The sequence below is a fragment of the Oncorhynchus kisutch genome, linkage group LG11 (assembly GCF_002021735.2).
Source record: "Oncorhynchus kisutch isolate 150728-3 linkage group LG11, Okis_V2, whole genome shotgun sequence".
Taxonomy (NCBI): Eukaryota; Metazoa; Chordata; class Actinopteri; order Salmoniformes; family Salmonidae; genus Oncorhynchus; species Oncorhynchus kisutch.
The window spans coordinates 69,084,937-69,105,427 of NC_034184.2; the positions used below are offsets into that span (position 1 = coordinate 69,084,937).

At 40.7% G+C, this 20,491-nt stretch overlaps 1 protein-coding gene across 2 annotated transcripts in view; it reads left to right on the plus strand.

Moving 5' to 3' along the window:
* Window positions 1-20,491, plus strand: part of gnal (guanine nucleotide binding protein (G protein), alpha activating activity polypeptide, olfactory type) — a 66,726-nt gene that overhangs the window by 21,032 nt on the left and 25,203 nt on the right. For both annotated transcript variants that reach the window (XM_020494471.2, XM_020494472.2), the window contains exon 5: window positions 13,393-13,490. In XM_020494471.2, the coding sequence (XP_020350060.1) occupies window positions 13,393-13,490 (98 nt within the window). The remainder of the gene's footprint in view (window positions 1-13,392; window positions 13,491-20,491) is intronic.

Consider the following 20,491-nt stretch of genomic DNA (forward strand, 5'->3'; position numbering starts at 1 on the left):
CCTCCTTTGTCTACCACAGCAGAGATTCAAAATGCAATTTTTCCTCAAATCGGATTTAAAAAAAAATGACAATAATACATTTCAGCATTGGCCTCTGCTGAAGATTTGACATTTGATGTGATATCTTGACTTTCATGCTAGGCTATATAGGCCTTTAGGTAAATCATATCATCCAATTAGCTTTTTAATGTTGCTAAAAAACAGACTTTAAAAAGAGCAATTGTCCAGTGTTTAAGTTGAGAAATAAATGGGTTTAACCACGTTTTTTCTAATTTAAACCTGAATTAATGAAATTATGCCTTCAACTTCATTCACCATGCCCACAAGCACGCACTTTCAAAATGGTTCCCTTCAGATTATTAAAACAATAAAATGCTGAGTCTGCATACCATACTCTTTAATCTCTACCCACCCGCATTCGTTGATAATTGAGAATGACAGTAGTCCATTTTTTTCATTCTGCAATATGAAACCGCAAATAGACGTGTTTCTTTTTTTCATAGATTATTCAGTGATTATTTAGACAAAAAAATAATATAGCAAAATATATGGCTTGTGTTGCTGTGGCCCTGGCTCAAATGATTATTTTGGCAGCAGGTGACATACACCCTTGGTTAAAAACCACTGCTTTAAAGGCCCAATCAACAGTTGAAACAATAATAAAGTGGATCACCCCACATCTGTTTTGGTAAAAAGCTGAAGGATGGTCCTGGAGAAATGTAATTACTCTCAAATTCATAGATAGCACTATGGACTGACCATCCATGATATCAAACATTGGAGTAGAACAATCTTATACCTTGGGTTCTGACCAGGTGCCACAGTTGAACTAAGTTCATGAGGAATTTATACGTTATATATATACCCATTGATTCTTGAAGAATATATAATTAATTTATAAGTTTAAAAATGGATGTAGCAACTACAGATTGCCCCTTTTTTAAATAACGCCTCAGCAGTTGAGCATTTGATTGTGGTTACATAATTGAAGAGCATTAATTTTTTCATCCATTCCAAGATTTCTTGACATGGTGCCAGTAGCGGCTAGACTAGAATAATCGTAGATAGTATTTGGGGCCTGTGACTTGGCTCCAATGCATTCTCGTGTTCAGTTTGCTCTGCTTTTTGCATTTGCCTAAAGTTGACATGTGATACTTCATTATGCAACATCACGACTACAATTTATCTACTTGTCTGTCTATTCTATTTAGGGGAAATATTGATGGCAGATGCAGGTGTTAAGCGGAAACTATCAATGATATAAAACGCACGTTAATATCTCCTGTAAATTGCGGAATCTACCAATTAATACATTTATTTGAGACAATGACAGAATTGTCAATACAAAACATAGGAATGGGCTTTCCCAATATGGTGAGAGTGTGGTACCCGGCCAGAGGTATGAAACGGTTAAGGAGACGTAAGCTAAGTACACATTGTCCCGTTTGCTGTCTTTCATGGGCCCCTCCATTAGAGACCGTAAACTGCACACTGCGTTTATTCAGGCTGTGTCACGAGCCTCCCTAAACCCGAGCCCTGAGGAGTGTGTCCTGCTTCTCTACACACACACAAACAGCTTGATCATATTAGGCCTCCTTTGTTAAGCCATCGGAAGAGGAGAGAGAAGCGCCAGTGGGTTTTTAGATTGTCGGCTGGAGGGACGCTCCAGAGTGTAATGGACGAGAGGGTTGGAATGGTGAACGGGATTGATACCATACAGTACGATATGGAGTGAACAGCCTCTCTAACTTCATTAACCCTACATAGTATACATACAGTATATTGGGCATTGGTCACCACGAACCAGAATAGCTTCAATGCACCTTGGCATAGATTCTACAAGTGTCTGGAAGTCTATTGGAGGGATGCAACACCATTGTTCCATGAGAAACTCCATTATTTGGTGTTTTGTTGATGGTGGTTGAAAATGCTGTCTGAGGCACCACTCCAAAATCTCGCATAAGTATTCAATTAATTGGGTTGAGATCTGGTGACTGAGATGGCATATGGTTTACATCGTATTCATACTCATCAAACCATTCAGTGACCACTCCTGCCCTGTGAATAGGGGCATTGTCATCCTATGGGGGCATAGCCATGGTAGCAAAATAATGGCCTGCCCACTATCATATTACATGACCCTAAGCATGATGTTATTTGTTTAATTAACTCAGAAACAACACCTGTGTGGAAGCACCTGCTTTCAATATACTTTGTATACTCATGTGTTTCCATTTATTTTGGGGCAGTTACCTGTAGTATGTGTAAACCGTCAGATCAGTCCTACGTTCTTTAGTAGGCCAATGATGACAAGTTGAAGACCGATATGCTTTAAAATCCAAATGAAATGATCATATGAGAGACAGACCTCTCGTCTTCAGACATGCCTCAGCAATGGCGTTTTGTAATGCTTGTTGAAGACACTGAATACTACTGAATAATTGTGTGCCCTCCGAACTTTCTGAAACTCGATTAAAAGCGACCATTGCTAATTGTGGATTAATCCTGAAGTGCTGTGTGACATTTTAGTAAAATGTTACCTCATAGGGCTTTTTTGGTCTAAGGGGTGTGTATGTCAGGCTAGCATTTCAACACATTGTCACCGACAGATCCATTTCAGTGCTATTCTTCTCTTTGTCTGCCAGTGAAAAATTCATACATCAAGAAGAGTTGGTAACAGGACCAGATGTTCTCTTTCTCTTACTCTCTTCTCTCGTTTTCTCTCTCGGGCTCCCCTTCTCTCGCGCGCTCTCTTGTTTTCGCTCTCTCTCGCGCTCCCCTTCTCTCTCGCGCTCCCCTTCTCTCGCGCGCTCCCCTTCTCTCTAGATCTCTTCCTGTTAATCCTTTGTCTGGGGCTCCTTTGCTCTGGCCTGCATCACCATTTCCTGACGGCAGCCATTTACACCAGATTATTTTAGTGACAGACTGACAGACAGGCAAAAGAGCAGAGAGACGTGTGTGTGTGTTTGACAGGAAGGGGTGATTTGAAGTGTAACAGGACGTATCTGAGAGACGCAGGATCATGCCTCGCTGGCGTTTTGACCAGCATTATGTCTCCCCTGACGGTTTTGTCTGAGGGTGTGTGTTGTGTTCGAGAACTATTAGGAGCTAAAAATATCCTCTTCATTTTGTTGATGACTCATCGTAGCTTTATGTGTGACAGGAAAGCTAAACCTGGGGCAAAAAAGCAGGCTCTGTGATAGAGTGGGATTCCTGAGAAATTGCATAATGCATAGCTGTGGGTTGACAAAAATATCTAAGAATTCTTTGTCTGATTGTACTCTGAAATTTGGTTTCTGAGCAGAAATTCATTCAAGGGAGTTGTTCTTGGGACTTCTTGTTTTGATGAACCATCTCATTCAAAAAAGGATGGCCATGACTAACAATGTGGACAATTCAACGTGAGTTTTATGGAACATGCATACAATTGTATTCAACCCTGCATCCATATGCACAAACAACTGAAAAAGTTGAACATTTAATTGAGCGTTTAGTGACAGCAAACCGTAGCTGACAGGCAGGCTACCAAAAAGGCTTTTTATTTCATTGTAAGTGTGCTCATTACTTGTTACACATGGCTGAGGATGTCGTCTCACCAGAATTTAGATTCGTCTGTGAAAGTTACCATAACATTGTTAAAGTGTTGCAGAAGACACGGCTAGTAACCCCCCCCCTCTCCCTCCAACCACCCACACACACACTGGTTTTGAATGGAACATCTCCAGTGAAAACAGCCTTCCTGGGTTCTAGGTCAGGTACCAGACCACAGGCACTGCCTGAACCCTGCCTAACCCATCACTTAGCACCCACCTGGACAGAACTGTGGCCCTAAAAATGAACAAACACTCCATAGATTGAGACCCTGCCCTGGGAGCTCAAATGTTGTGGCACTAAAGACAGTGGTATCCTAGCACAATCTCCCTCAATGATCCACTGGAGGGTATACAAGGGGGAGTGTTGATAACTAGGGTAGCGGTGTGGAGGGACTGGAGGAAGCCCCAAAGTAGCCAGGGATGCCATTAGCCAAAGCTCCTTGGCACAGGACTAGCTCTGTTTAACACACTCCTAATTACTCTTTTTGCCATCGCTTCATCGCTAATGAAGGCCTAGGTACAGTAAAGGACATACTGGTTAAATGGGCATCAGGGTTTTGTTAACGTGTTTTTGTGTCACCGGGTGTTCCCCAGGGCTCAGTGTTGGGCCTTGTGAGTTTTGACTGTGGGGACCCACAGTGCCGCTTTAGTGATCCCCAGCCCTGTGATATGCTGCCTGCCACAGGCTACATACGTTCTTTACAGTTCCTTTGTTTTTAGCTCAGGTGTTTTTCCAGCTATTTAAACTGGTGTAAATTTGGATTTCATAAACAGCGTTTAGACAGGCAGCACAATTCTGATATTTTTTCTACTAATTGGTCTTTTGACCAATCAATCGCATTAGATCTTTCACATCAGAGCTGATCTGATTGGTCAAAAGATATTTTCGTGAAAAAAATATCAGAATTGGGCTGCCTGTCTAAATGCAGCCGAAGTCATTTAGTTTTTAGATGGATTTAACTAGGCTGGGTACCCCATCATTTCTACACTCCACAATGCTTGATCATTCACTTGCTATGTCAAAAACAATTTGACAATTTTAGAAACAGATAGGCTGGGTGTTTGTCACTTGGAATTAGTAGTTGTAAAACATTTTAGAGCACCCTCATTGTGCTCCCTGTTTTGGTCCAGTGCAAGTAATAACTCATTAATTTGGGAAAAAACATATCATTTTCCTCAGTCACAAGACAGATAGAACCTGGGTCAGTGTTGCTGTAACATAATAACATGGCACACATTAAAGCAACATCCCTGTATCTTCTGATACAGGCAGCAGAGCATATGAACTGGCTCTGTGTCCTCCCGCTTCTTTCCTCCTCTCCACTTATCAACTTCCTGTTCCCGCGGTAAGATCATCAGCCTTGACTAGGAAACTGCCCTGGCAGACAGACGCACTCTGCTTTGTGGAGAAAGAGAGATCCTGGCTCTGCTTTGCATGTGGAGAAAGAGATCCACACTCTGCTTTGTGGAGAGAGCGAGACATCCTGACTCTGCTTTGTGGAGAGAGCGACTCTGCTGGGTCAGTACATCAAAATGTCACCTGGGACTAATGGAGGCAAAGAGGAAGTCCGAGAGGTGCGGTTGTGATCATATACAGAGCCATATTTCAGTGGAGACATTAAACCTGATAAGTGACGCTTAGTAAGTCGTTTTTGGAGCGTTTTTTATTTATGAAATATCATAGGAACTATGTAGGAATTTTTTCTTGCAATTTGCACATTCCAGTGTGTGGAAGGATGTTTTGTTTTCCCTCTGATGGCAGCTTTGAGGCGTGCGTGTTAAACCTTTCTCTACCACCGTATGAAAGTAAACTATGACAATATGACTAAATGTCCTGCTACTGTGTTGGGTTTCTGGGGAATGGTTGACACATGGTAGATAGTAGGGATGTCCATATTTTCCTTTTAAGACCAATCGATACGTTTCTAGATAGATGGGCTCTGATATGATACAGGAACGATACATTTTATACTGAACAAAAAATATAAACACAACATGTAAATTGTTGGTCCCATGTTTCATGAGCAAGAAATAAAATATCCCAGAAATGTTCCATAAGCACAAAAAGCTTATTTCTCTCAAATGTTGTGCACAAATGTGTTTACATCCCTGTAAGTGAGCATTTCCATCCACCTGATGTGTGTGGCATATCAAGAAGCTGATTAAACAGCATGATCATTACACAGGTGCACCTTGTGCTGGGGGACAATAAAAGGCCACTCTAAAATGTGTTACACAACACAATGCTACAGATGTCTCAAGTTTTGAGGGAGCGCACAATTGGCATGGTGACTGCAGGAATGTCCACCAGAGCTGTTGCCAGATAATTTAATGTTAATTTCTCTACCAACGTCATTTTAGAGAATTTGACAGTATGTCCAGCGGGCATCACAACCACAGACGACGTGTAACCATTCCAGCCATGACATCCACATATGGAAAAATGGGAAAAAGTATATTTGATTGGCCTGGCCTGGCTCCCACCCATGGCTGCGCCCCTGCCCAGTTATGTGAAATCCACAAATTAGGGCCTAATACATGTTATTTAAATTGACTGATTTCCTTATAGTAACTGTAACTCAGTAAAATCTTTATGGTTGCATTTATATTTTGTGCAATTCGTTTTGATTAGAGAACGAATCAATGCGATATGATTCGATGCACTAACATTTGTTGCATAAACACATTTTCCATTGTACATTAACATCTGCTTCTGATGGAGCTCATGAGCTAGGCCTCTGAGCTGTGTGTCTGTGTCTATGAATTGGGAAAACAATGTCTATGTACTATGTAGGCAACTGATCTGAGCTATAAGGTAGACTAGGGATCTACCAACCCACTACCAATCAGATTAGGGGCGGGGGGGGGGGGGGGGTTCTTGTCTGTCCCCCCCCTACTTTGGTTCTGAAATCACCATCACCACTATATGTAAATATTTGTTTACAAATTAGCTATGACATATGAATATATATAGCACACCCCCATCTCAAAATCTAATTGTTTTGACTGTTTGGAAGTTTTAATGAAGTGATCTTCTCTCCCTTCGGCCATGCAGTGTGCCCTTGCAAAAGTGATTGTGTTCCCCATTATGAAATTATAAGCTTTACCTTGTACAGTATATCTAAAAAATAGCATATACACTGATTTGTTTAAAGCAAAACTACCAAAACTATTGCCTATGTTAAACCTGAACAATCAAAATAAAATAAAATATATTGTAAGTCCTGATCAGCAAGTATAGCCAGATGAGTTGTCTCCGATAGCTTACTTTTAATTACGGTAAAATATCATTTTCAACGGCACATAGATGATAATAATAACCTAGCAAATAATATAGGTGGTCACTCAACTAATAAAGCCTAATATCACACAAGCCATTTTGGGGTGCAACACAGATGTGCAAGATCAGGAACAGGCCGCCTATCTTGCGCTGTTCAGCCTGCGAAGCTGGGCACAGTGCGCAGTTTGACTAGGCTACTGAACAGTGAAAATTGCTTTGGGTTGTTCAGCATGCAGAATTACTTGTAGATTAATGACTATCAACAGATACATGCAGTTCGACACTAAAGGAGAGAAAGCATCAGTTGTCACAAAATAAGATTTAAAAAAACAAAACAATTGGACGATAGAAAGAATGTAATATGAGGAAAAAATTGAAGTGAATTGCTTGCTACATTTGGATCGGTTTGGGGGCTGCGGACCGGTGCACTTGTAACTTTAAATATTTGAATTGGGAAAACAATGTTATATCCCTAGTAGATAGCAGATACATGGTCGATACTGCACAGTGGTTCAGTGCAGACTGTTTAGCAGACTCGTGAACAAGGCTGGATCAAACTTTGCTCAAGTCCTTGTTGCATCGGTGTCAGCGACTTTAGCAGGCCTTGACATTAGCACTTGTCTGGGTCAATTAAAACATTGTTGGACAATATATATATATATATATATGGAAAAAATAATAATGAGACATTGGATCACCTGCCGTAGGCTACATATTATACATTACGTGTGAAACATTATTTGAGGATTATATATAGATTCAATCAATGAGATGTGGGGGGAGATTCTCCATACAGTCAATAAAAGGTTGCCAAATTCTGTAAAATGTCTAACTTATTCCTCAAGCAGTAAGTGATTTTCTCCAAAGGGATACAACTATTAACTTCCGATAGCCACATTGCAACTGGCAGGGAGGAATCCAATTTCCATTTCAAGGCAATACATTTCTTGGCAATCGCTAGCAATATTTCTGTTCGCTTTATAGTATGGCTTTGCCTATGATTGGTGTTAGTAAAGTTGCCCAGTAGACAGACCTCCGGGTCTAAAGGGAATGCAACCCCGTGAATTGAGGATATGGTATCACATACCCCCTGCCAGAAACCGTGTAGTTTTGAACACTGCCAAGTGGAATGGAGGAATGTTCCTTCATCTGAGCCACATCTAAAACATAGGGAGGAGATATCTGGGTTGAACTTGTGCAGTCTAGATGGGGTGATATAGAGCTGATGGAGGAAATTAAACTGGATCAGTCTGTATCTTGAGTTCAATGTGGATGTAACACCCATCCCTGCATAGGTCACTCCATAGATCCTCATCAAGATCAATATCCAGATCTTTTCCCATCTAAGTCTGGGTTTATCTAGCCCAGGCAGTGTTAGTCCTGACATAAGAGCATCGTATACACAGGAAATGGTCTTGAATAGTGGTTGGTCTGCGTGGCAGAGATGTTCAATAGGTGACATCTTAGGTAGGTTCCATTGTCCCTTGAGAGTCACCCTAATAAAGTTTCGTAGTTGTAGGTAGCTAAAGAAGTCCCTGTTAGGCAAGTGGTATTTCTGTTTCAGCTGATCAAAAGACATAAGAACTCCCTCCTCATAACAATGTTCCAGAAGAGTGATCCACTTATCAGACCATGGTCTAAAGTTACTATTCTGGAAAAACATAGGAATCAATCTATTGTTCCATAAAGGGGTTTTTAGGGGAAAGGAATCCCCCTTGTCCGAACAGCTCAGGCAGTTTGCACCATGCCAGGACAGAATGTATGATTAAAGGGTTGTCTGTGATGGCTTTTATAGATTTTCTGTCCCATTTGTAAAAAAATTCTGCCCCAGTGTCATTTACCTCAAGCTTTCCAATGTTCAACCATGAGGGAGAGGGACCATTGTCAAACCTCTGAGCCAGAAACCTAGACTGTGCAGCCCAGTAGTACATTCTAAAATTGAGGAGGTTTAAGCTCCCTTGACTGTAATCAAGAGTCAGTTTATCCAGGCCAACCCTAGGGGTTTTGCCGTGCCAGATAAACCGTCTGGTCAGCTTGTCGAGAGAGGAAAAAAAAAATGCTGCGAGAACAGGGATAGGGAGAGATTGAAACAGATATAGAAATCTGGGCAGGACATTCATTTTAATTACATTGATTCTACCCAGTAGAGTGAGAGGTAAGTCCATCCATTTACAAAGGTCACCCTCCACCTTTTGCAACAAACTGGCCAGATTGAGTTTATAGAGGTTGTTCAGATTACCATCCACCATTATGCCCAAATATGTGAAGCCCATAGGTGACCATCTAAAAGGAAACTTGTGCTTGATGGTATGATGGTCAAAGACAGACAACGGTAAGATTTCGCTTTTATCAAAATTGACCTTATAGCAGATTATATATTTAAGTTGTCTGAATGGACAAGTAAAAAAAACACATCACAATATCAAAAATGTGGCTACCCCGGTCAGAATTGGATCAAAGTGCGACGTGTTCAAATCAAATTCTATTAGTCACATGTGCCAAATACAACAGGTGTAATGCTTACTTACGAGCCCCTAACCAACAATGCAGTTTCAAAAAATTACGGATAAGAATAAGAGATAAAAGTAACAAGTAATTAAAGAGCAGCAGTACAATAGTGAGACTATATACAGGGGGGTACCGATACAGTGTCAATGTGCGGGGGGGCACTTGCCGTGCGGTAGTAGAGAGAACAGTCTATGACTAGGATGGCTGGAGTCTTTGACAATTTTTAGGGCCTTCCTCTGACACCGCCTGGTATAGAGATCCTGGATGTCAGGAAGCTTGGCCCCAGTGATGTACTGGGCCTTTCGCATTTTTCTGTTCTATCCTGCCGGTACATCATATAACCAGCCAGCTGTATGTTGATATTGTCATCATTCAGCCACGACTCCATGAAGCATAAGATGTTACAGTTTTTAATGTCCCGTTGGTAGTTTAATTTTCCGCGTAACTCGTCGATTTTATTCTCCAAAGATTGCACGTTTGCTAGCAGATTGCAGGGAAGTGGGGGTTTATTCAATCGCCTATGAATTCTCAAATAGCAGCCTGACCTTCGGCCCCTCTTTCTCTGCCTCCTCTTCACACAGATCACGGGGATCGGGGCCTGTTCCCGAGGAAGCAGTTTATCCTTCGTCGGGCTCGTCAGTCGTGAAAGGAAAAAAAAAAAATCTCTAGTATGTGCTGAGTAATCGCAGTCCTGATGATTAGAAGTTATTTTCGGTCATAAGAGACGGACGGTAGTGGCAACATTATGCACAAAATAAGTAAAAAATAAGCTGCAAATAAACAAACAAAAAACAATCGGCTTGGGACACGTAAAACCTCTACATTCTCCAGCGCCATTTGTCCTCCCAATCTTTGCAGAGCGCATCGCTGTAAAATGTATTGTAGGACTTCATTGACAGGCACGAGCAGTCTTTCAATCATGCAGTCACATTCAATCATGAAGTCGTGACTAGAGGTCAACCGATTATGATTTTTCAACGCCGATACCGATTTATTGGAGGACCAAAAAAAGCCGATACAGATTAATCGGCCTATTTATTTATTTATTTATTTATTTATTTGTAATAATGGCAATTACAACAATACTGAATGAACACTTATTGTAACTTAATATAATACATCAATAAAATCAATTTAGCCTCAAATAAATAATGAAACATGTTCAATTTGGTTTAAATAATGCAAAAACAAAATGTTGGAGAAGAAAGTAAATGTGCAATATGTGTCATGTAAAAAAGCTAATGTTTAAGTTCCTTGCTCAGAACATATGAAAGCTGGTGGTTCCTTTTAACATGAGTCTTCAATATTCCCAGGTAAGAAGTTTTAGGTTGTAGTTATTATAGGACTATTTCTCTCTATACCATTTGTATTTCATTAACCTTTGACTATTGGATGTTCTTATAGGCACTATAGCATTGCCAGTGTAACAGTATAGCTTCCGTCCCTCTCCTCGCTCCTACCTGGGCTCGAACCAGAAACACAACGACAACAGCCACCCTCGAAGCAGCATTACCCATGCAGAGCAAGGGAAACAACCACTCCAAGTCTGAGTGAGTGACGTTTGAAACACTATTAGCGCGCACCCCGCTAACTAGCTAGCCATTTCACATCGGTTACACCAGCCTGATCTCGGGAGTTGATAGGCTTGAAGTCATAACTCAATGCTTGAAGTCATAAACAGCTGCTGGCAAACGCACGAAAGTGCTGTTTGAATGAATGCTTACGAGCCTGCTGGTGCCTACCATCGCTCAGTCAGACTGCGCTATCAAATATCAAATCATAGACTTAATTATAAAATAATGACACACAGAAATACTAGCCTTAGGTCATTAATATAGTCGAATCCGGAAACTATCATCTCGAAAACAAAACCTTTATTCTTTCAGTGAAATACGCAACCGTTCCGTAGTTTATCTAGCGGGTGGCATCCATAAGTCTAAATATTCCTGTTACATTGCACAACCTTCAATGTTATGTCATAATTACGTAACATTCTGGCAAATTAGGCAGCCCAAACTGTTGCATATACACTGACTCTACGTGCAATGAACACAAGAGAAGTGACACAATTTCACCTGGTGACCTGGATTTCTTTTATTTTTAGGTTTAAAAATATATACTTCTGTGTATTGATTTTAAGAAAGGCATTGATGTTTATGGTTGGGTACACATTGGAGCAACGATACGCACCGCATTGATTATATGCAATGCAGGACACACTAGATAACTACACATGGTTGATGATATTACTAGTTTAACTAGTGATTATGATTGATTGATTTGGGTTTTTTATAAGATAAGTTTAATGCTAGCTAGCAACTTACGTTGGCTTACTGCAGTCGCATAACAGGCAGTCTCCTCGGAGTGCAATGTAATCAGGTGGTTAGAGCGTTGGACTTGTTAACTGTAAGTTTGCAAGATTGAATCCCCCGAGCTGACAAGGTAAAAATCTGTCGTTCTGCCCCTGAATGAGGCAGTTAACCCACCGTTCCTAGGCCGTCATTGAAAATAAGAATGTGTTCTTAACGGACTTGCCTAGTTAAATAAAGATTAAATAAAGGTGTAAAAAATAAAAAACGTTTTTAAAATCGGCCAAATCGGTGTCCAAAAATACAGATTTCCGATTGTTATGAGAACTTGAAATCGGCCCTAATTAATCTGTGCCATTCCGATTAATCGGTTGACCTCTAGTCTGACATACGTTTTTGAGATCAAAGCGAGCCACGTGTGCACATTTGTTGATTTTCATTGCTAGTTAGTGAGTTATTTACCCAGTTATAACAAATTTTAGGTCCGCAATGAAAATCCTGGAAAAGTCATGGTGTTGGCATCAACTGCGTACGTGCCAGTGTGCTGTTGCCGGGGAGGGGGAGAGAGTTGATGAAACCAATGCTTCATACTCCGGTTGTAAAACCGTCTCTCAGAATTGGGTGTTGAGAAGTAATGTCACCATTTTAGCAAACTTTTGGGGTTATTGGGACAAGTGAGCTTGTTGGGACAAGTGACTTTCGAAAGTGATAAATCGGTCCTAACTTGTTCGATGGACAAGTAGATAAAAAAGTTCATGTCAAACCCTGTTTAGCATTTGAGTTTGTTTTGAGTGTCTGTTGCCATTTGTTTGCCTGTGTTGTGGTTATTATGTGATGACCCCACCGGGGGACTAATTATTTTATACCCATCTCTCGACTCTCCCTAAGGAACGAGCCTCTGTTTCTCAGAACCTCCCTCTCCTCTGTTTGTCTTCCTGCCTCCAATCATCCCTCCCTTCTCCCTCCCTCCCTCTTTCCTATTGGTATACTTCTGAGGCAGAAGACAGCGAACAGTGTGTGTGTTGTCCAAAAAAGTGTTTTGGATTTTAGCGCTGGTTTGTCCCTAAAAGTTCAGCATTTTATTGTCTTGTCTTTCTCAGTTTGGATATTAAAAGTTAATCTTTATACAGTATGTCTCTCTGGCTCTCTAAAAGCCACCGGTATCATGTGAGATTAGCCCTGTCCTCATATGATACAAGTTCCCTTCCCAACCTCCTCCACCACACACCTTCTGTCCTTACAAACCATAGATTGCTCCTCCACTCACTAGCCCCTCATTGAATTGGTAATTATGGGGATGCTCTTTCTCCGTGAGCGGTATCATTTTTACCCCCCTTTTTCTTGTTTTTGTGTTCACGCTGTGAATGGATCAGACGTTTTCCACCTTAGTTTGATTTATTTCATCCCTTACGACCAATCTTTTCACTTTTCACGTGGTGCAACACGTGAATAATATATGATGGAAGACATTTGTGATCTAACCTGCTGCTACAGAGGGCACTTACATGAATTGTACTTTAATCTATCATGCAAATATACATGGAACTCAAAAGTGATGATAAGTTGGCTCTCTTGTCTTAAACAAAATCCCCTGTTGAAGACACTCTGCTTTGACAACACAGGTTTCTCCCTGGGCTGTCACGTGTCTCTCCTCCTCCTAACCCTCTGTTCTTCACTCTTATTTTCATTCGTGGAAAAACAGGAGTTCTTCGAACATGCTAAGCAGCTCTGGGACGATGAAGGCGTGAAGGCGTGCTTCGAGCGCTCCAACGAGTACCAGCTCATCGACTGCGCACAGTAGTGAGTAACCCCCCCCCCCCCATCCCTCATGCCCTCCCTTTCTCCCATCTCATCCTTCTTTCTCCATCCATCCCTCGTTGCCTCTTTCATCCTCCATCCCAATCATTCTCCCCTCGTCCTCATCCTATCTCCCCTCTCTCTTGTCCCTGTGGACTCCCCATCTCTCCATTGACGTTGCATGTAAACTATTACAATTTTATCAAACAGGAAATGGAGAAGCGATTTCTACATAGTGCAACTTCAATTAAGCCTGTCCAGTTGTGTTACGGGTGAGAATATCCATTGTGTGTGTGTGTGTGTGCATGAGTGTTACTCAAGCATCCTCTTTAATGAAAACTGGGTCCTTACAGATGTAGTAACTTAATTTGAGCTAGTTTTCTTCAGCAGGAAAATAATCCTGCAGCAACAGGAAATGTGGATTATAATTGATGGATCTTTTTGTAGGAGTTGATACATATTTAGTAAGGGAAAGTTCTCAACGTTGATCCAATTAAGATCATACAGCTGTAGAAGAGTTCTGTGGTTTCCATCCAATCACAGCCCTGGTTGCTTTCTCAGCCAATGACTGGTCTCCATTGACTCTCCTCATGTGTCCTGGACCCCCACTGCATTTTGATTTGGCCTTTTAGACCACACATAAGCACCCAAGTCCTCAGAGGTGCTCCTGAGAGATTTAATGGAGATTGATGTTTTAGGCATTTGTCTCTCTGTGTGTGTGTGTGTGTGTGTGTGTTTGAGCGCGTGTGTGTATGCAGTACCAGTCAAAAGTTTGGAGACACTTACTAATTTCAGGGTTTTTCTTTATTTTACTATTTTCTACATTGTAGAATAAGACTTCAAAACTATGAAATAACACATATGGAATCATGTAGTAAACAATAGATTTTATTTGAGATTCTTCAAAGTAGCCACCCTTTGCCTTGATGACAGCTTTGCACACTCTTGGCATTCTCTCAACCAGCTTCATGAGGTAGTCACCTGGAATGCATTTCAATTAACAGGTGTGCCTTAAGTTAATTTGTGGGATTTCTTTCCTTCACAATACTTTTGATCCAATCAGTTGTGCTGTGAGAAGATGGCCCTATTTGGTAAAAGACCAAGTCCATATTATGACAAAAACAGTTCAAATAAGTAAAGAGAAACAACAGTCCATCATTACTTGACTGACCTTCATGTCTTAATCTGGAACATTTCAAGAACTTTGAAAGTTTCTACAAGTGCAGTCACATAAACCATCAAGCGCTATGATGAAACAGGAAAGGAAGACCCAGAGTTACCTCTGCTGCAGAAGATACGTTCATTAGAGTTACCAGCCTCAGAAATTGAAGCCCAAATAAATGCTGCACAGAGTTGAAGTAGCAGACACATCACAACATCAACTGTTCAGAGGAGACTGCATGAATCTGTCCTCATGGTCGAATTGCTGCAAAGAAACCACTACAGCATTCTGCAGCGATATGCAATCCCATCTGGTTTGCGCTTAGTGGAACTATCATTTGTTTTTCAACAGGACAATGCCCCAACACACACGGCCTTGCTGTGTAAAGGCTATTTGACCAAGAATGAGAGTGATGGAGTGCTGCATCAGATGACCTGGCCTTCACAATCACCCGACCTCAACCCAATTGAGATGGTTTGGGATGAGTTGGACTGCAGAGTGAAGGAAAAGTAGCCAACAAGTGCTCAGCATGTGTGGGAACTCCTTCAAGACTGTTGGAAAAGCATTCTATGTGAAGCTGTTTGAGAGAATGCCAAAAGTGTGCAAAGCTATCATCAAGGCAAAGGGTGGCTACTTTTGAATAATGAAAATATAAAATATCTTTTGATTTAAAAATTTTTTGGTTACTACATGATTCCATATGTGTTATTCCATAGTTTTGATGTCTTCACTAGTATTCTACAATGTAGAAAATATGAACAATAAAGAAACCCTTGAATGAGTAGGTGTGTCCAAACATTTGACTGGTACTATATGTGTATACACTTTTTTTGTGTGCACTTCGCAGAACACGACCCCTTATTTGGTCTTTATTTGACCCTCATTAATAACCATACCATTTCCATAGGCGACGGTACAGCCCATTTTGCAACATACATATTATGCAACATACATGTTGTGTCATGATGTGCTTGAATGAGAAGCATCTCCTTTGGTTAGGAAAAGCGCTACGGACGCCACTTGGCTTACCGCGGTCTAGTCTCTGTTTGTGCTCCCCTCTTTGCTGTGAAGCAGTGTATTATACCCCTGGCAAATACTGTGACTGTGAAATACAAACAAGTTGTCCTCCTTCTAATCTCCAGTCATTCTGTACATGGCAGCGGGTTGTGTCGAGTGGAGTGAAATATGTGACGTCAGACCCCCTTGTTGTTCCTCTCCCAGGAAGTCACCCATTATGCTGAGGCTTACTGAAGGCAGACACACACCCATCTGAGTGTTTGCTCTGGCTGAGTGTGTGTGTGAGTGTCTGTGTGTCTGTGTGTGCGCACGCACATATCGCTCAATGCCATGACGCACAGTAGCTCCACTGTATCCATGTTCAACTGCTCACCGGCTATCTCGTTTCCATTGACACCCATTGGGCTAGGAGGAGGAAACTGCCATCTGTGAGGGCCCATAACTGATGGTTAGCACTAAGTTAGCACAAGCTGGCATTTCAACTTCCTGTTCCTGTCCATTTAGCCGTAGCTAGCATGATAGCATGTTTCTTCTAGTCCACTCACTTTGTTTAGCTTTAAAGGTAGATTTAGCAATATCACATCATTATAGTCAAATCTGACAAGACTGCCACTATTGGCTGTTTTAAAATCTGTTGTCGATGACTGTAAGCAAGAAGTCACCCTTCTGTTATGATTATGTCATATTGCTGAGTCTTTAAGTTGTGATCGACCAGTGGTAGCTGGTTCAGAACACATATTGTATCTAGGCAGCCAGCATAGCCTACCCTCTTCTCTGTGCTGCATTTAGCCGGTGTAGTATCCAGGATGGCTCCATGGTGCTATTCTTAAGTCCTCCAATGACCTATGTAAAGCAATGGAAAATGCTCAGTAGTCAGTGTCCAGTAGCACCCGCTTTTCAACTTAGCTTTTTCAGTTAGCCGCTGCTATCTCTCAACCCCAATTTAAACTCTAAATGATTATGGGCAGATAGACAAGTCGGCAGATCCAAGTGCTTGTGTCAAAGAGGAGGCCCATATTGACATTCCACAATCCTATAAGCCAATCAATACCGACTGTACATTGTACATTTAGACTGTACATAGTGCATCTAGGGTTTTTTTGGGAGGTGGTGGAGATCCGTTTTCTGTTTCATTTATATTGATTTCAATGTTCTGTTCTGTTGTACAGTTCGAAGCCGTTGGGCCGTGCATTGATGCATCGTTGTGTGCCTTTGAAAGCCCATAAATGTCATGGAATGGCTAGTTTGTTTCATTCAACTTTGTTTATCCATTGGAGTGTTGTCAGGAGATTGACTCAACTTGTTGGGAAGTGTCTTGTTTAGTAACAATCGTGTTACGTATTTACTTGACTTCTTCCTACTATATCAATCCCAGAAAACGGTCAGTTTGTAGGCGTATCACACTGCATTGAAACTACAGTGACCTAAATGCCATGTACAAAATGACCAAGCAACTGATATAGGGGGGCAGTCCAACATTTTGACTACTTGCCAACAACTATACCAAAGATTCATATATATTTCTAGTTTTCTATGTAATTTGTGAGCATACTGTACCGTAGCTTGAAGGCTAGCATCTAGACACACTGTTGTTTGTGTACCATTGAGTTTATCCATTAGCTTGCTGTATATTTCAGTAACTGATATCATACCAGCACAAGTACACAGAGGGTCCTCTTCCTCTTACTCTCTGGTAATGTTAGCTTCAGGCTAGTCGATTACTTTATCCTAATATACAAAACTCTGAGATTTAAGCTCGTCGAAATGGACCCCGTCTGTGACTTCAGGTTTGAATTTGCATAAAAACAACCTAGCACAATAGTTAATGTAAGACAAAGAAATAAGAATTGGCATATGCAGAATTATTAAGACTTTTGTGCTTTATGACACATTGAATTCCTGACACTCACTGAACTTCTTTTTGTTTTATGCTTTCAACTTTTACTGTGCTCTTTTACTATTCATTGTAGACATCTTGCATATTCGCACTGTTAATTAGTGGTGGCAACTATGTACATTCTATGCATGGACTTGGTGGGGTGGCCCTGAGGGCTATGTTGCATAACTGGACTTGCTTATGGACTATTGCTGATCTATGGATTGGTGTGAGAGAAGTCTCCATGATAATGTGAAAATGTCATGTGTGTCTGAACCTTGTTTTTCCTAAATAAAAACATAATTTCCATAACAACATGTATACAAATATACACATAGCAACCGTATGGTGTACTCTCAAAGCTACACAGCAACTCCCCTCGAGTATGTCACTGATGCTCAAGTAGCCATGTATTTAATAGCTACCATCGCCACAATAGCAACAGCATCGCCACCTCAAAAACTTTAGCGTTAGCACGATAAACGTTAGCGTTAGCCTAGCACGCTAAAGCTGTCTGCGCTAGCTGCATATCCTGGTTTGTGTGCTCAGTGGGCAGTAGCAAGCAGAGGACACTGTTGATGTTGCAGGCTGATAAGGCCTTAATATAGTCCTGTGGGAGCACAATAGGAATCCTGTTCTGACTGGCCTGTTCTGTTTCTAGCTGGGGAGAGCATTGTGCATACACAAACGCTCGCTCTCGCTCGCCGTCTCTTTCTTTCTGTCCTCTCTCGCTTTCTTTCTGTCCTCTCTCGCTTTCTTTCTGTCCTCTCTCGCTTTCTTTCTGTCCTCTCGCTGTCGCTCGCTCTCCCGGCTAGCCTAGTTAATCTAGTTTGTTTTTCCTTGCCTAAACCAGGTTGGTATAAGGCCTAGTTGAGTTAAGGTTTATGTCTCAGCTGTATTTCACCCTTAATTCTGGTAATCCAGGGAGTTTGGTATGAACTTTGGCTAAACACGTATAGCCTACATTGTACAAAAGAAAAATATCAAAACACAGTCTTGAGATTTCAACTTCAGATCAAATATTTATTTTGTTGAAGTGGGTGCGATTGCTTCTTGTTTTCTCAATGAACTCAGGAATATCAGGTTTCCTATGCAAATATTTGCCGTACAAGGCAGGGCCGGAATAGTCCCAGTAAGTCCCAGACTTTAAAAAGACGTATTTTACAGACGTTAAAGTTGGGTTCAATTTCAGTTCTGAATTAAAGGTATTTTACCCCCCCCCAAAAAAATATTAAATACACATTTTACAGTACGTTGAAAAGGCATCTTAAACGGATGTTAAAAAATACGTATTTCCCTGACAATTTTGGTTTTGAATGAAAGTTGAAAATAAGTCATTTATAGACGTCTATGATTGGACCAAATCAAGGCTGGTCTAGACCGGACAAAATCTGAACCAAACATAAACGGACCAAAAACAAATATCAGTGGATGTGGATATCAAGGCCGGTCCTGAGCTGCACCAAAAAAATGTGCTTACTGAGGTGTAGCCTACAGTGTTGCCTGAAATTGAATTTTAGGAATGCCCATATATCTACTGTATGTCGTAAGCCTACCGGTTGTAAAACACCAAAAAACGACTTCCGGACAAGACCAAAAAAAGACGTTGGCTCGTGCTTACTGGGGTGTAGCCTACCATTTCGGACCGCAATATCATTTTATGAATGCCCATCCATGTGGTAGTCCACCGTTTTTAAAACTGGCCATTGAATTGACTTTATTAATCCTGATTCCCGTGACTAATCAATTTGGCTAAATAAGCTCTGAATATCATCTACCTAACTTTATCAGGAGTTATCGCGAGCACATTTGCAATGTGTTTACACAGCGGGAAATGCAAGAGTATTTTCTTTTTCACTATGATCAGCTTGTCAAAAAATGTACAGATACAAACTTAAGCAGTTTTAAAGCAATTTTTTTTTTGCAATTCTATTCATTTTGCCATGTCTATCTAATGTGTATTAATGTGAAATTTGAGTAACAAAAACAATTCTATGGATTTAATATTTGTCCAATTATTGGGTATGTAAGTATCAGAAATGGTCTTTATTTAGCATATCAAGATCCTGATATGGACCTCAGTCAAGAGCCTATGCATTATATGTGCTGAGAAAATATACTGTGTCAGTGTCATTCCTCATATAGGCCTATCTGGACATTGTATGTTCTCTATCTAGGATATCTAATGACTCAATATCCAGCCATACCATGTATGATATCCAGACGGAATCCAAAAATGATTTGTGAATAATAAATATGGATTTTATTTTTGACAAATTATTGAGTATGTGCTGAAAACTCAGAAATTATCCTTATTTTCAGCATATCGAAAATCCTATCAAGATCCGGATATGGACCTCAGCCAAGAGAAGCATATCTGAAATCAAAATAGCTTCATATCTTGAATGTGCTGAGAAAACACATATGTGATGTATACAGTCAGTTTTTGTCAACATGAAGAGAGAAAATAGGATGTCACATATCTCAGGATATGGAATGAGTCAATATCCGGACATAGGAAATGTCCATGTGTAATATTCTGAGTAATCCCAATATCATACAGTGCCTTCAGAAAGTATTCATACCCTTTGACTTATTTACAGCCTAAATTCAAAATGGATTAAATATGTTTTGTTGACATCTACACACAATACCCCATACTGACAGTGAAAACATGTTTTTAGACATTTTTGCAACTGTGTTTTAATATAAATACAGAATTTACATAAGTATTCACATCCCTGAGTCAATACATGTTAGAATCACCAGCAGCAGCAATTTCAGCTGTGTCTTTCTGGGTAAGTCTGTAAGAGCTTTGCACACCTGAATTGCACAGTAGTTGCACAATATTATTTTAAAAATTGGTTGTTGAGCGTCGCTAGACAGCCATTTTTTAGGTCTTACCATAGCTTTTCAAGCAGATTTTGAGTCAAACTGTAACTCGCTTAC